Source organism: Aquarana catesbeiana, linkage group LG04 (genome assembly GCF_042186555.1).
Source record: "Aquarana catesbeiana isolate 2022-GZ linkage group LG04, ASM4218655v1, whole genome shotgun sequence".
In the NCBI taxonomy this organism is placed as follows: Eukaryota; Metazoa; Chordata; class Amphibia; order Anura; family Ranidae; genus Aquarana; species Aquarana catesbeiana.
The window spans coordinates 572614853-572632288 of NC_133327.1; the positions used below are offsets into that span (position 1 = coordinate 572614853).

The 17436-nt window shown below is 40.7% G+C and overlaps 1 protein-coding gene across 2 annotated transcripts in view; it reads right to left on the minus strand.

The window, feature by feature from the left end:
- Window positions 1–17436, minus strand: part of NPHP1 (nephrocystin 1) — a 126821-nt gene that overhangs the window by 59574 nt on the left and 49811 nt on the right. For both annotated transcript variants that reach the window (XM_073628063.1, XM_073628065.1), the window contains exons 6-8: window positions 10620–10806; window positions 7730–7831; window positions 6555–6652 (exon numbers count right to left, since the gene is read on the minus strand). In XM_073628063.1, coding sequence (XP_073484164.1) covers window positions 6555–6652; window positions 7730–7831; window positions 10620–10806 — 387 coding nt within the window. The remainder of the gene's footprint in view (window positions 1–6554; window positions 6653–7729; window positions 7832–10619; window positions 10807–17436) is intronic.

Below are 17436 nucleotides of genomic sequence, written 5' to 3' on the forward strand. Positions count from 1 at the left end.
GGGGCATTATTCTTCCTGCTGATACAAGACATTATTCTGCCAACTGGCACTAATATTGGGGCTCTAGTCTTCCCAATGATACCAGAGATGGGGCACTGCTCCTCCCCCTAATACCAAAAGTGGCGATGTTTACTCCCACTGATACCAAGAAAAATGATCAGTCCCACTGACCACAGTCCGGCCTCCCCGTAATAACTGAAGGACAATAAACTGGCCCTTTGTTCAGAAAGTTTGGAGACCCCTGACATAGACCATCCTTCTCTTTTATACTCTCTAGCTCCTGCTGGATTTTGCTTCTAATCCCCTTGTGGAGGCTTCCATTTGTGGATGGACATTTTATGGTTACACAATCTATCACATTGCTATAATCTTTTTATATAGTCTATAAACAGAAGGACTTATGAATAAATGGTTGTGGAACGAATCATTTGAGTTTCCATTATTTCTTATGGGGAAATTTGCTTTGATATACAAGTGCTTTGGATTACAAGCATGCTTCCGGAACGAATTATGCTCGCAAGCCAAGGTTTTACTGTATAAGTATATCCACGATTAGCAGCATATAAATAAGTCCATGCAGGATCCCAATTGTAAGATATCCACACCACACCACGTGTCACTGTTCCCTCATAGGATGTACACTCACTAGTAGGAATTGCCTCACATTCTCATGCTTGGCAATAAGGCATTGTACTCCTCGGGGTTGTGGACCAATCCAACGTCCCCTCCAATCTCATGGGACAATGTATACCTCCCGTGTATATAAATAACAAAAAGGACACTCTAATAGTGCAAATAACGTCTGATAAAATATATTTAAAACACCATAAAACAGACCCACGGGTAATTGCACTCACATTTAGTCAATATAAATCGCATTTGGTATACTGTCAGGTCCATAAATATTGGGACATCTACACAATTCTAATCTTTTTGGCTCTATACACCACCACAATGGATTTGAAATGAAACTAACAAGATGTGCTTTAACTGCAGATTTTCAGCTTTAATTTGAGGGTATTTACATCCAAATCAGGTGAACGGTGTAGGAATTACAACAGTTTGTATATGTGGCTCCCACTTTTTAAGGGACCAAAAGTAATGGGACAATTGGCTGCTCAGCTGTTCCATGGCCAGGTGTGTGTTAGTCCCTCATTATCCCATTTACAAGAAGCAGATAAAAGGTCCAGAGTTAATTTCAAGTGTGCTATTTGCATTTGGAATCTGTTGCTGTCAACTCTCAATATGAGATCCAAAAAGCTGTCACTATCAGTGAAGCAAGCCATCATTAGGCTGAAAAAAAAAAAAAAACAAACCCATCAGAGAGATAACAAAAACATTAGGTGTGGCCAAATCAACTGTTTGGAACATCCTTAAAAAGAAAGAACGCAGCAGTGAGCTCAGCAACACCAAAAGACCCGGAAGACCACGGAAAACAACTGTGGTGGATGACCGAAGAATTCTTTCCCTGGTGAAGAAAACACCCTTCACAACAGTTGGCCAGATCAAGAACACTCTCCAGGAGGTAGGTGTATGTGTGTCAACAATCAAGAGAAGACTTCACCAGAGTGAATACAGAGGGTTCACCACAAGATGTAAACCATTGCTGAGCCTCAAAAACAGGAAGGCCAGATTAGAATTTGCCAAACAACATCTAAAAAAGCCTTCACAGTTCTGGAACAACATCCTATGGACAGACGAGACCAAGATCAACTTGTACCAGAGTGATGGGAAGAGAAGAGTATGGAGAAGAAAAGGAACTGCTCATGATCCAAAGCATACCACCTCATCAGTAAAGTATGGTGGTGGTAGTGTCATGGCGTGGGCATGTATGGCTGCCAATGGAACTAGTTCTCTTGTATTTATTGATGATGTGACTGCTGACAAAAGCAGCAGGATTAATTTCTATAGTGTTTCGGGCAATATTATCTGCTCATATTCAGCAAAATGCTTCAGAACTCATTGGACGGCGCTTCACAGTGCAGATGGACAATGACCCAAAGCATACTGCAAAAGCAACCAAAGAGTTTTTTAAAGGAAAGAAGTGGAATCTTATGCAATGGCCAAGTCAATCACCTGACCTGAATCCGATTGAGCAGGCATTTCACTTGCGGAAGACAAAACTGAAGGGAAAATGCCCCAAGGACAAGCAGGAACTGAGTAGAGGCCTGGCAGAGCATCACCAGGGATGAAACCCAGCGTCTGGTGATGTTTATGCGTTCCAGACTTCAGGCTGTTATTGACTGCAAAGGATTTGCAACCAAGTATAAAAAGGAAAGTTTGATGGATGATTGTTAATCTGTCCCGTTACTTTTGGTCCCTTAAAAAGTGGGAGGCACATATACAAACTGTTGTAATTCCTACACCGTTCACCTGATTTGGATGTAAATACCCTCAAATTAAAGCTCATCTTGTTTCTTTCATTTCAAATCCATTGTGGTGGTATAAAGAGCCAAAAAGATTACAATTATGTTGATGTCCCAATATTTATGGACCTGACTGTATCATGGCCGCGGCGGGCCCAGGGCAACAGCTCCTTCTACTTTTTTTACAAATATTATCTAAATACAACAGTAATGTGTATTCTTAACCATGGTGTGTTTGTGTGTTTTGTGTATTTCTTCCAGATCTATTCAGTAATCCAGTGTGAAACTTTTACTCGGTGTAGAAGTTTCCTCTAATAAAGACTGGTCACTGTTGCTCTGTCTTCTTGTGCAGGGTGACTGCTCTAGTCGACACCCACTTCTGTAGTTTTCTAAAGGCAGTCTGTAGTGGGTGGAGCTTCTGAGTCCCTCTCTCAGCTCTGCTCTCTCTACAGGCTAAGTGCAGCACAGTGATGATGTCACATCTACATATACAAAGTAATATCTGGATGTGCAAATGCATATGGTGCACACAAAGTGGGTTCATATCCCTTAGGCCTCATGCACAATGGACATTATAAAAAGCCGGTGGAGGCGGAGTCACACACTGACGTCACTTCCGGGTGTGACAGCGGTTCAGTGAGTCTGTGGAACGCACGCTGCAAGCGAGATATACCAGAGGCCTGAAGCTGTCATTTTTACCCGTAGTTGTAGAGCTTTTTGAGGAGTTTCCATACTATGGAAAATTAGTTATTTTTTCTTTCTTTATTTTTTTCTTTTTCTACTGTTTTAACTTTAAAAATAAAAACATTTCCCAATTTGATTACTACACTAAGGGAGCCCATATCTAATTTTTTGCATGAAAATTTTACCTGTACTGGATATCGGAGAAAGGAAAAGGAGAGGAGTCCAGCTGGCTGATCTGGCCCTGGAGAGATTATCTGCACACTCAGTTCGATCTGGTTGCGGGATAGCCTTGGCAGGTCCATAGGAGCTGGATACTGGATGGAAAGGTTGGAGAGGAGCCTGGCTGCATGATCTATCATTGGACATATCATCGGTACATCAAGCCTGTCCTCAATGCGCGATACCCCTGTAAGGGGTTATTGGAGCTGGTAAGTGGGGACCCAAGAGGGGGAGCACCAAAAAGTCACCTGGATTTTTCCTGTGTTTACAGTCACCAAGCACTTAAGAATCACTAAAGGCTTTGTTCTGATTGACTTCTTGATGTATTTTCTGGATTTAGCACTTGTGATTTAATTTTTCTTTTTGGGCTCGTTTTTTATCATTTATTTTTTTATACACATTTGGGACTGGCCTTTTCTTATTTTTTACTTTTATTTTTATTCGTATAGTAATACCTTCATCTATGTTATTGGAGTATCACGTTCTCTGAATCACTTTTTTATTATTATATTTGTATTATTATATCTTTTTATAATATCACAGTCTATATTAACTAGTTATTATAGTGAGGTTTTCCACTATTGGTATATGCACATTTAATAGTTACATTGGAGGCACACATCACCTAACAAGTGTTCTGGGTCTGTCGCCTTTCAATATATAGGTAGCACCAATTTACCCTTATTTTGTACCTATTATAAAAACCCAGTTAGCTGTAGAAAGCTGTAGTTGTAGAGTGAATTTTTCAGCGTTTTTTTAGCAAAACTATACTCCCATAAAATAAAAGCTTCTAGTTCAAAAAAGTTTTTGGCGTTTTTAAGCCGTTTTCAGCTTTTTTCCAGAGTTATGCTGCGTACACACGAGCAGACTTTTCGACCGGACTGGTCCGACAGACCGAGTCCGGCGGACAATTGGACCGTGTGTGGGCTTCATCGGACCTGCAGCAGACTTTTTTGGTCAAAAATCTGACGGACTTTAGATTTGGAACATGTTTCAAATCTTTACGTCGGAACTCCGCCGGACCCAGTTCCTATCGAAAAGTCCGCTCGTCTGTATGCTAGTCCGACAGACAAAAAAACGACGCTAGGGCAGCTATTGGCTACTGGCTATCAACTTCCTTATTTTAGTCCAGTCGTACGTCATCACGTACAAATCCGTCAGACTTTGGTGTGATTGTGTGTAGGCAAGTCCGTTCATTCGGAAAGTCCGTTGGATAGACCGTCGGACCAGTCCGGTCAAAAAGTCAGCTTGTGTGTACAGGGCATCAGAGCATTTTTACAGCTGAAAAACTCCTCTCAAAGCCCACTAGTTCTGGGGGGGGGTTCCAGCTAGAAAACACCCCTGCTAAAAACTGCTAACAGCCTATGTGTGCATGGACACATAGGATAACATGCTGGGGAGTTTATTGACTGCAGAAAAAAAATGTCTGAAGCCAAAAACAGCAGCTATAAAAATGTCCAGTTTGCATGAGGCTTTATAGCTATTGGGAAATGTATTTAAATGAGTGTTTTTGTGCCTGGAGTTCAGCTTTAAATATTAAGGCCTCTGAGTATATTAATGTACCCCAATGTCCACAATTGGTTAGGAAAGACCTCTTCCATAGACACTGATGAATCACTGTAGATAATTACAGCAGGGAATTCGAGTTAAATAAAATTTACTAGACTACAGACAAATCCTCGAGCCATTCAGACAACAAATTACTTTACTAAAGTACAGTATTTTTAAAACCAAGAAGAGAAGGACAGAATTTAACAAAGCGCAGAATCCTTTTCTTGAAACTCATTTAGAGGGTGGGCAACACAGCAACAAATATGCCAACAGGAGCAAGAGAACAGTAAAACTGGCCTAGCCACATGTTCAATTGACTGCCTGAAGAACCTTATGTCTGAAGCTTGCATCAGCTGAGGCCAAAACATCTGACTGGTAGAACGTTGAAAATGAGTGACCTGAAGAGCAGGTATATCGTACATGTTGGAGATCACGCTGAATTGACTAAGTCGGTCGCTGGTCCTGGGTCGTTGGTTATGTGTGCAGATTGAAAGGATTTCCTCCGGTAGGAATGTGGCCGATGGTGGAGAATGGTTGTGGACCCTCTTGGGTCCTGGGCTGCTGCCTTTTTGGTACGACCATAAGGTTGTTTTCTCATGAAAGGCTGAGAAGAAATGTGAAAAGGAGGAGCCCCGAGTATCCAAAACAATTGCGTGTTTGAAGTTGAATCAAGAATTTTATTGAGCGTACCGAGTACATCAAGCCAACACATTTCGGGAGAAAGATTCCCCCTTCTTCAGGGCTGTTGCTGCAAGCTAGTTGACTAGCAGTAAATCCCAGGACAGATGTATGTTTACAAGGTTGTCTGAAGTGGACTGACAGCTGTGGTTGCAGGGGCGACAAACTGTCAAACAGCAAATGGGGCAGCTCCTCCTTTCCTCATTTCTTTTCAACCTTACTGAAGACCCAGTGGCTGCCTTGCAATATTGGATGCTTGACTGCGAAATACACTAATGGATGTAGAATGTGTCTAGACAGGAAAAGGTGATATCTTATCCTAAATCCTATAGGTTTATAGGCTGCCAAATGCACTTACAAATGGTGGAATGAGAGGCAGGCTGCCCCCTATGGGGACCCTCAGGTATGACAAAAAGACACTCAGTGAGCCCAACCACCTGAGAACAGTGGAGATAAACTTCCCTGTGATGCACTGAGGCAGGACATAGAGATGTAGGAACAATGATCAGAGTGGGATGAAAAGAAGAGACCACCTTAGGGAGAAAATAAGCCATAGGCCTTTCCCCTTGCTTTCTTAGATATCTTTTGTGAACTACAAAGCAACAATCTTCTATGTAAAGAAGATGAGCAGAGGGGAAGGGTTAGTATTCCAAACTAAAAGAGCAGCCTAGGGTGGCAATGTTGCTCCTCCATACATACAGAGTAGTGAACAAACATTATCAATCTAGGACAGGAAGTGTCTTATTGGCAGAATCATAAGGTGCAAATAAAAAAAAACAAAGCCTGATACAAATGCAGTCACCACATGAAAAAGCTGGTAATCTGTAATATGTAATTTTTTGCTGTTGTTGTTGGGTTTAGATATGATTTAAGAAGCTTTACTTCTAAGGAAGAAATATGAATTTCAATGTTTCTGCCACTTTACTCTTTAGACAAAAAAGCGCTTCATTCATGTTATTAGATAGTGTATAAGTATACTTGTAACATTCTGCAAGAGGGAGCAAAGTGAACTGTAGTACAGCAAATAGTGAATATTAATTACAATAATCAGTTCACCTATTTTTACTGTCAGTAGCTTCTTCAGCTGCTTCTTCCTCCCCTTCTTCGCTTTCCCCCTCATTAGGATCAGGGCTGTGATTGTCTCCACTGTATACCTGTCAGTTAAGAAATAATGAAACAAAATTAATAATAATGTGGTATTAAGGTGATCCATGAGCTTTGTTAACTATTTCTTACAATATCAGTCAGTTCACCCACCCACCCAATTCCTGGCCCATCCCTTTTATCGAGTGCCCCTACAACAAGCAGTTTGCTATGGGAGCACCCGAGCCGAGCCACAGCTCTGTGTCTTTTCGGACACTGAGCCGATGTTTGGCCCCACCCTCTCTCTCTCCTCACTGGCTCACAGACTTTGATTGACAGCAGCGGGAGCCAATGGCGCCAATGCTGTGTCTCAGCCAATCAGGAGGGAGAGTCCCAGACAGCCAAATCTCTCATGCAACATCGCTGGATCGAGATTGGCTCAGGTAAGTATTAGGGGGGCTGCTGCACACACAAGGTTTTTCATCTTAATGCATAGAATGCCCTTAGAACCACAAAGAATACAATAATATATTTACAAAGGCAGTGCTGCAGCCAGCACTAAGAATACTCAGCATTCACTTTTGAATAGGGCGCCTTACCATGTCCTGTGTCAGTGCGTGCAGCCACTCTTTCCCAGTGCGTTTCCTTATCTGATGACATTCATGATGAAGGTACACATTGAAAGAGGGATGCTCTGTGTTACATACACACTAACACAGGATTTAGGAAGTGGAGTGGTGCACTACATAAAAGTGAATGCTGATTGTTCGTAGTGCTTGCTGGATTTTTTTTTTATAGTAAATGCCCCCCCTTTTTTTCTGCACTTTATTACATTTCTTTGCTTATAGCAGTGGTTCTCAACTCCTGCCCTCAGGACCCACCAACAGGCCAGGTTTGCAAGATATATAAAATACATCACAGGTGATATCATTGATTGCAGTACTCTAGTCTGCATCTCCCCAAGGTAATACTTAAAATCTGGCCTGTTAGTGGGTCCTGAGGACCAGAGTTGAGAGCCACTGGCTTATAGGTAGTGGATACATTTTTTTGTACCAATTTATTTGTTGAATCATTTATCACTCTTATTATATACTGTAGATATTACAACATCAAGGCAACAACTCCAAAGAATACAGCTAACGACTTACCTGCAAGTAGGTCTTTGGTACAAGACCCCTGATTCCCTTTGAGTTCTGAGCTACCCACCAACCATCAGGCTTCTTATTTAGAATCTGCAATACTTCTCCTTTCTGAAAACCCAGAAAAAAACAAAAGATGTACGAGTCACTGCAGAGAACTGGGGACTGTGTGTGCTGGGGGAAGGACACAGGGAAAGAATGATGTGTGTGCGCTGGAAGTGAGATACAGGGCAAGGACCAATGTGTGTGTTGGGGATGGGAGCTCAGTGCGCAAGCAAGCTGGGGGTATCTTGGACAAGCAGCACAGCTACTGCTTTGGATTACAAGCCCAAAATAAGCTGCCTGGTTGGGGAGTGTGCATCACAAGCCTGGCTAAACATAATTACAGATCTTACAGGCAGTCCCCACATATAGTATGTATTTTAACTTTTTTGCTGGTTGACTGGAGTTCAGTTTAGAGAGTGGCAGTAATACAGGCATTAACTTTATTTACCATCAATAATAATGATAATAATATTGATTAGTTTATGCACAAGCTTCTAAAGCACAACCATAGTAACTAGGAACATAGCAATAAAATCTGTCATATCTGTTGTGTCTTAGCTCATACGGATTTCATTGTATTTTTGAAACATTTTGGCTCAATGTGCAATAACCGGCACCATAAATTAAAGTGACAACTTAGCTTCCTTTTTTAAATTAAAATAATAAACCTGTCATACTTACCTGCTTTGTACAATGGTTTTGGACAGAGCAGCCCCGGTCCTACTTTTCTCAGGTCCTCTGTCTGCACTTCTGGCTCCTCCACCTTGCCATTTCTCTGCATAGAAAGCCACTTTCTATGGGTGCATTCGTGCGGGCTTGCTCCCAAGTGTCCTGGTCTGCTTCTTTTGTCATTTTGTGTGCATGTTAAAATCAGCATTTTTTTGAGTATAGTATTAATTAAAACCACCCAGAATTGTATATATTTTCTAAAAGCAGAGGGCCAGGAAAAAAAAAAGATGGTAGTTGTAATTTTCTATGTTGCACAATATTTTCTTACCTGTTTATCAAATACATTTTTCCAGGAAAAATAAATATAATAAAATTAATTTTAATGCACACAAAATAAACTTAATCCCAATTTTTTTTTTTGTACAAAATAAAAAAGATGAGGTAGTGTGGAGCAAATAGATACCATATGTGTCATGATCTGTGTCAAAACTGTGTGCGCCTATTAAATTGTGAATAATTACGGCACCCAAATTATCAATAGGTGAGATGCCCCTAGAATTATAGCTCTCATTCCAACGTTCCTAGTGATGAAAAACAGGTATGGTACACTCGCCATCTAAATACATATGTGTTTGCATTTTCAGGTATGTGCAAAGCAGAGTTACTTTTAATTTATTTTTCATTATTTTATTTTATTTTATTATACTTTATTTTTTTAACTTTCCACCAGCCCACAGTAGATTTACTGTGGACAGTTGGCACAGGCAGGCTGGACAACATACAGTGCCTTGCAAAAGTATTCACCCCCCTTGGCTTTTTACCTATTTTGTTACATTACAGCCTTTAGTTCAATGTTTTTTTAATCTGAATTATATGTGATGGATAAGAACACAATAGTCTAAGTAGGTGAAGTAAAATTAGAAAAATATACACATAAAACTATTTTTCAGAAATAAAAAAATTAAAATTGGCATGTGCGTATATATTCACCCCCTTTGTTATGAAGCCCATAAAAAGCTCTGGTGCAAACAATTACCTTCAGAAGTCACATAATTAGTGAAATGATGTCCACCTGTGTGCAATCTAAGTGTCACATGATCTGTTATTACATGTACACACCTTTTTTGAAAGGCCCCAGAGGCTGCAACACCTAAGCAAGAGGCACCACTAACAAAATACTGCCATGAAGACCAAGGAACTCTCCAAACAAGTAAGTTACAATGTTGTTGAGAAGTACAAGCCAGGGTAAGGTTATAAAAAAAATATCCAAATCTTTGATGATCCCTAGGAGCACCACCAAATTTATGATAAACAAATGGAAAGAACATGGCACAACAGCAAACCTGCCAAGAGACGGCCGCACACCAAAACTCACGGACCGGGCAAGGAGGGCATTAATCAGAGAGGCAGCACAGAGACTTAAGGTAACCCTGGATGAGCTGCAGAGTTCCACAGCAGAGGCTGGAGTATCTGTACATAGGACGACAATAAGCTGTACGCTCCATAGAGTTTGGCTTTATGGCAGAGTGGCCAGAAGAAAGCCATTACTTTCAGCAAAAAACAAAATGGCACGTTTTGAGTTTGTGAAAAGGCATGTGGGAGACTCCCAAAATGTATGGAGGAAGGTGCTCTGGTTTGATGAGACTAAAATTGAACTTTTTGGCCATCAAAGAAAATGCTATGTCTGGCGCAAACCCAACATATCACATCACCCAAAAAACACCATCCCCACATTGGAAATAAGGGCGGGGACCATACATTTCACATTTTACGGCCTTTTTTCATTTATATGATAAAAATTAAAAATCCAGCGGTGATCAAATACCAGCAAAAGAAAGCTCTATTTGTGTGAAAAAATTATATAAATTTTATTTGCGTACAGCATTGTGTGATTGTGTACTTGCTACCTAAAATAGAGCAGTGCTGAATAGCAAAAAAAGCCCTGGTCATGAAGGGGGTAAAACCCTCTGGAGATCAAGGGGTTCCTATAACAAGGGGGCTTAAAAGCGAGCAACAGTCACGCAACCTATTCAACTCCTTAGATGTACCAGACATGTCCAAAGAGGCAAACTAGTTAAAAAATGTTTTTCATGTATTTTTTCCTGCTGAACATGCATCAACTTAGGAGAACCAAAAAAGGTAATGAATCTTAGAAGGATAATAAATAATAAAAATAAGCATTTACCTTAAAAGTCAGATCGTCTTTCTGCTGGGCTTGAAAATCTCCCAGGGTGATGAACTCTTTAGCAGTGAGGTCCAACCCTTCTTCCTCCTCATCTTCCTCCTCCTCTACGTCTTCTTCATCCTCTTCGTGGTCATTGTCCTCATCTTCTTCCTCACCTTCACTTTCTTCTTCATCCTCACTAGCTTCTCTTAAAAAGTCATAAAATAATTTAAAATCATTAAATTCACATTAAAAATACAGTATCAACAAATCTTCTTTGAAGACAAGTATTACTTTTGTTTCTGGCTTCCACGTCATGTGTTTATTAGTCTATTCAATGTTTATATTGTCCAGTAACCAATTAGCGCTGAGAGCCCAGTTTCTAGTATTGGTTGCCTTACACCAGGGGTCTCAAACTGGCAGCCCTCCAGCTGTTGCAAAACTACAAGTCACATGAGGCATTGCAAGGCTGACATTTACAAGCATGACTCCCACAGGCATAAGCAAGATGGGACTTGTAGTTTCCCAACAGCTGGAGGGCCGCCAGTTTGAGACCCCTGCCTTACATCCTTACCAGCTCTGTCGTGACAGTTAAAACTATTCTGTTTTTTATGGAAATAGCACTTAAAAAAACAAACACAATTGAGTAAGTCCACACGCTCGAATCAAGCCACCTATCATATACAGATATACAGTGGGGGAGATAATTATTAGATCCCCTGCAGATTTTGTAAGTTTGCCCACTTACAAAGAAATGAAGGGTCTATTTTTATCATAGGTGCATTTTAAATGATAGAGACAGAATATCAACCAAAAATCCAGAAAAAAAACACGATACAAATGTTATAAACTGAGTTGCAATTCTGTAAGTAAAATAAGTATTTGATACCCAAGCAAAACATGACTTAGTACTTGGTGAAGAAACCCTTGTTGGCAAGCGCAGAGGTAAGACGTTTCTTGTTACATATTACATAGTTAGTCAGGTTGAAAAAACACACAAGTCCATCTAGTTCAACCATAAAATAAATAAATAAAATAAAAAATATCATACAATCCCATATACCCAATCCTATACCCACAGTTGATCCAGAGGAAGGCGAAAAAAAACCCCCAGAAAAGCAGGATCCAATTTGCTACAGCAGGGGAAAAAATTCCATCCTGATCCCAGAGAGGCAATCGGATTTTCCCTTGATCAACTTTACCTATAAATGTTAGTACCCGGTTAAATTATGAACATTTAGGAAAGAATCCAGGCCTTTCTTAAAGCAATCTACTGAGCTAGCCAGAACCACCTCTTGAGGGAGTCTATTCCACATTTTCACAGCTCATACTGTGAAGGAACCTTTCCGTATTTGGAGATTAAATCTCTTTTCCTCTAGACGTAAAGAGTGCCCCTTTGTCCTCTGTGTTGACCGTAAAGTGAATAACTCAACATCAAGTTCACTATATGGACCCCTTATATATTTATACATGGCGATCATATCCCCCCTTAATCTCCTCTTCTCAAGAGTGAATACATTCAGTTCCTCTAATCTTTCCTCATAGCTGAGCTCCTCCATGCCTCTTATCAGTTTGGTTGCCCTTCTCTGCACTTTCTCCAGTTCCCCGACATCCTTTTTGAGAACTGGTGCCCAAAACTGAAACGCATTTTCCAGATGAGGTCTTACTAATGATTTGTACAGGGGCAAAATTATATCTCTCTCTCTGGAGTCCATACCTCTCTTAAAACAAGAAAGGACTTTGCTCGCTTTGGAAACTGCAGCTTGGTATTGCATGCTATTATTGAGCTTATGATCTACCAAAAACCCCAGATCCTTCTCCACCATTGATTCCCCCAGTTGTACCCCCCCTAGTATTTATATTGTACAACCCCTGGCAAAAATTATGGAATCACCAGTCCCTGAGGATGTTCCTTCAGCTGTTTATTGTTGTAGAAAAAAAGCAGATCACAGACATTGCCAAAAACTAAAGGCATTTCAAATGGCAACTTTCTGGCTTTAAGAAACACTAAAAGAAATCAAGAAAAATAATTGTGGTGGCCAGTAACCGTTAGATTTATAGAACAAGCACAGGGAATAAATGATGGAATCACTCAATTCTGAGGAAAAAATTATGGAATCACCCTGTAAATTTTCATTACAAACACTAACACCTGCATCAGATTAAATCTGCTTGTTAGTATGTAGGTAAAGAGGGTAAATCATCACGCAGTGTTGCACAAGATGTTGGTTGTTCACAGTCGGCTGTGTCTAAAACATGGACCAAATATAAACAACATGGGAAGTTGGTTAAAGGCAAGCATACTGGTAGACCAAGGAAGACATCAAAGCGTCAAGACAGAAAACTTAAAGCAATATGCCTTGAAAACTGAAAATGTACAACAAAACAAATGAGGAACAAATGGGAGGAAACTGGAGTCAACATCTTTGACCGAACTGTAAGAAACCGCCTAAAGGAAATGGGATTTACATACAGAAAAGCTAAAAGAAAGCCATCTCTAACACCTAAACACAAAAAACAAGGTTACAATGGGCTAAGAAAAGGCAATCGTGGACTGTGGATGATTGGATGAAAGTCATATTTAGTGATGAATCTCGAATCTGCATTGGGCAAGGTGATGATGCTGGAACTTTTGTTTGGTGCCGTTCCAATGAGATTTATGCAGACGGGGCTGCATGTCAGGTAAAGGCACTGGGGAGATGGCTGTCATTAAATCTTCAATAAATGCACAGGTTTACACTGAAATTTTGGACAGTTTTCTTATCCCATCTATTGAAAGGATGTTTGGGGATGATGAAATCATTTATCAAGATGATAATGCATCTTGCCATAGAGCAAAAACTGATAAAAAATTCCTTGAAGAAAGACACAAGGTCAATGTCATGGCCTGCAAACAGTCCGGATCGCAATCCAATTGAAAATCTGTGGTGGAAGTTAAAGAAAATGGTCCATGACAAGGCTCCAACCTGCAAAGATGATTTGGCAACAGCAATCAGAGAAGGCTGGAGCCAGATTGATGAAGAGTACTGTTTATCACTCATTAAGTCAATGCCTCAGAGACTGCAAGCAGTTATAAAAGCCAGAGGTGGTGCAACAAAGTACTAGTGATGTGTTGGAGTGTTATTTTGTTTGTTTTTCATGATTCCATAATTTTTTCCTCAGAATTGAGTGATTCCATAATTTATTCCCTGGGCTTGTTCTATAAATCTAACTGTTACTGGCACCACAATTATTTTTCTTGATTTCTTTTAGTGTTTCTTAAAGCCAGAAAGTTGCCATTTAAAAATGCCTTTAGTTTTTGGCCATGTCTGTGATCTACTTTTTTTCTACAACAATAAACAACTGAAGGAACATCCTCAGGGACTGGTGATTCCATAATTTTTGCCAGGGGTTGTATATAAAGTGATCTCGTGCAGAAATAAATAATTAAATGAAGTGCAATGTGCAAACAATAGAAATAATGGGAGCCTCAAAGAATGTGTAGGTGGCTGCAGCAAGGAGCATCAAAAAGTCATGAAAAAGGTAGCAACAAATGTCTAATTCATATACACAAAAGTGATAGCAAGTGTCCAAAGCATAAATAAATGATGCAAAATTACAGCTTATAATTATCACAGAAAGCCACACAAAAAAAAAAAAAAAAAAAGAAGAAGAAAAAAAAGTGAAAAAGTCAATGGTGAAAGTGTCCAAACAAATTGATAACTATAGGGGAAATGGATGTTCATAAGGTGGCAAACCAGGGAGGTTTAATAATGGGGGACCCACTCAGTGCTCCTCAGTATCCATATAAAGCTTCATATAATATTTCTCACATCACGTGACTTCATCTGGGACGTGACATAACACGTAGGGAGTGGCTGGAATCAGACGTGCACCGGAAGTGACGTAAGGAGCCGCTGAGAGCGCCGATTTTAACTGTTCTTGCCTGATTTTATGTATTTACATGTAAGAGTCCACCCTTATGTTTACAATAAAATGTACCCATCTTTTAAAAACCTTACTACGCTATTGGAGGCACTTTGTTCTTCTCCCCCCCACTATTTTGGTACTGATGCACCAGAGTGCTTTTGGATGCTTTAGTGGATAATACAGCTGGAGAAGCTATTCCTGGCCCCAATACCAGTGTATGTTGGAGTTGGAGAATGACCTAAAGGGTAGCAGTGGAGAGCTATATCCATCCATAAAAGCGTTTTATTACACTATATGAGGTGAGAGTTCTGTGAGACTGGCAGTGTGAGAAATATTATATGAAGCTTTATATGGATACTGAGAAGCACTAAGTGGGTCCCTCATTATTAAACCTCCCCGGTTTGCCACCTTATGAACATCCATTTCCCCTATATTTATCAATTTGTTTGGACACTTTCACCATTGACTTTTTTTTCTTCTTTTTTTTTTGTGAGGCTTACTGTTATAATTATAAGCTGTAATTTTGCAGCATTTATTTATGCTTTGGACACTTGCTATCACTTTTGTGTATATGAATTAGACATTTGTTGCTACCTTTTTCATGATTTTTTGATGCTCCTTGCTGGAGCCACCTACACATTCTTTGAGGCTCCCATTATTTATATTGTTTGCACATTGCACTTTATTTAATTATTTATTTCTGCTCGAGATCACTTTATATACAATATTCCTATTTTTGTGTACTGTGAACACTTATAGGTTTTGCTGCAGATTTATTCACTTTATTGGTTTTGTCAATATACATTCATCTATTACTCAGAGCAGCGCGAAGGACACTTCCACACTCCCCCTAGTATGTGTGATGCATGCATATTCTTAGCCCCCAAGTGCATAACTTTACATTTACCAACATTAAACCTCATCTGCCACATAGTCGCCCAATTAGAGAGTGCATTGAGGTCAGCTGGTAAATTGGAACACTGAAGATGGATCATGGATGGGTCTTCCAGCATGGCAATGACCCAAAAACATACCACCATGACATCAAAGGAGTGGCTCAAGAAGAAGCACATTATACAGCTTATAATTATAACAGTAAGCCACACAAAAAAAAAGAAGGAAAAAAAAGTCAATGGTGAAAGTGTCCAAACAAACTGATAAATATAGGGGAAATGGATGTTCATAAGGTGGCAAACCGGGGAGGTTTAATAATGAGGGACCCACTCAGTGCTCCTCAGTATCCATATAAAGCTTCATATACAGTGGGGCAAAAAAGTATTTAGTCAGCCACCAATTGTGCAAGTTCTCCCACTTAAAAAGATGAGAGAGGCCTGTAATTGTCATCATAGGTATACCTCAACTAAGAGAGATAAAATGTGGAAACAAATCCAGACAATCACATTGTCTGATTTTTGAAAGAATTTATTTGCAAATTATGGTGGAAAATAAGTATTTGGTCAATATCAAAAGTTCATCTCAATACTTTGTTATATATCCTTTGTTGGCAATGACAGAGGTCAAACATTTTCTGTAAGTCTTCACAAGATTATCACACACTGTTGCTGGTATGTTGGCCCATTCCTCCATGCAGATCTGCTCTAGAGCAGTGATGTTTTGGGGCTGTCGCTGGGCAACACGGACTTTCAACTCCCTCCAAAGGTTTTCTATGGGGTTGAGATCTGGAGATTGGCTAGGCCACTCCAGGACCTTGAAATGCTTCTTACAAAGCCACTCCTTCGTTGCCCGGGCGGTGTGTTTGGGATCATTGTCATGCTGAAAGACCCAGCTATGATGGAAGGTGGTTTGCACTCAAAATCTCACAATACATGGCCCCGTTCATTCTTTCATGTACATAAATCAGTTGTCCTGTTCCCTTTGCAGAGAAACAGCCCCAAAGCATGATGTTGCCACCCCCATGCTTCACAGTAGGTATGGTGTTCTTTGGTTGCAACTGACCATATAACATTCTTCCAATCCTCTTCTGGATCATCCAAATGCTCTCTAGCAAACCTCAGACGGGCCGGACATATACTGGCTTAAGCAGGGGGACACGTCTGGCACTGCAAGATCTGAGCCCTGGCGGCGTAGTGTGTTACTGATGGTAGCCTTTGTTACGTTGGTCTCAGCTCTCTGCAGGTCATTCACTAGGTCCCCCCGTGTAGTTCTGGGATTTTTGCTCACCGTTCTTGTGATCATTTTGACCCCACAGGGTGAGATCTTGTGTGGAGCCCCAGATCGGGGGGGATTATCAGTGGTCTTGCATGGCTTCCATTTTCTAATTATTGCTCCCACAGTTGATTTCTTCACACCAAGCTGCTTACCTATTGCAGATTCAGTCTTCCCAGCCCGGTGCAGGTCTACAATTTTGTTTCTGGTGTCCTTCGAAAGCTCTTTGGTCTTCACCATAGTGGAGTTTGGAGTGTGATAGTTTGAGGTTGTGGACAGGTGTCTTTTATACTGATAACAAGTTCAAACAGGTGCCATTAATACAGGTAATGAGTGGAGGTCAGAGGAGCCTCTTAACCTCCCTGGCGGTATTCCCGAGTGTGGCTCGGGGTTAAAATTCAGTACCATTAGCGGTAACCCCGAGCCACACTCGGGATCGCATTGCAGGATCCTGGGGCGGCTTTACTTACCTTGTCCCCGGGATCCTGCGATGTCCCCCGCAGTGCCCGAGGGCTCTGTCCTCCTCCGAAGCCTCTCCGTGCCAGGCTCCGTTCCCTGCGAGCGGCGCGACGCACGGGGGCGGAGCCTGGCGGCAAATTCAAAAAAATGTAAAAAGCATAACACATACAGTACTGTAATCTTACAGATTACAGTACTGTATGACATCATTTCACATCCCATTTGTCCCCAGTGCTCTGGCCCATGCCCTGCATGCAGTTTTATATTGCATATACTGTTCTTTCTGCCTGGAAACTGGAGATTG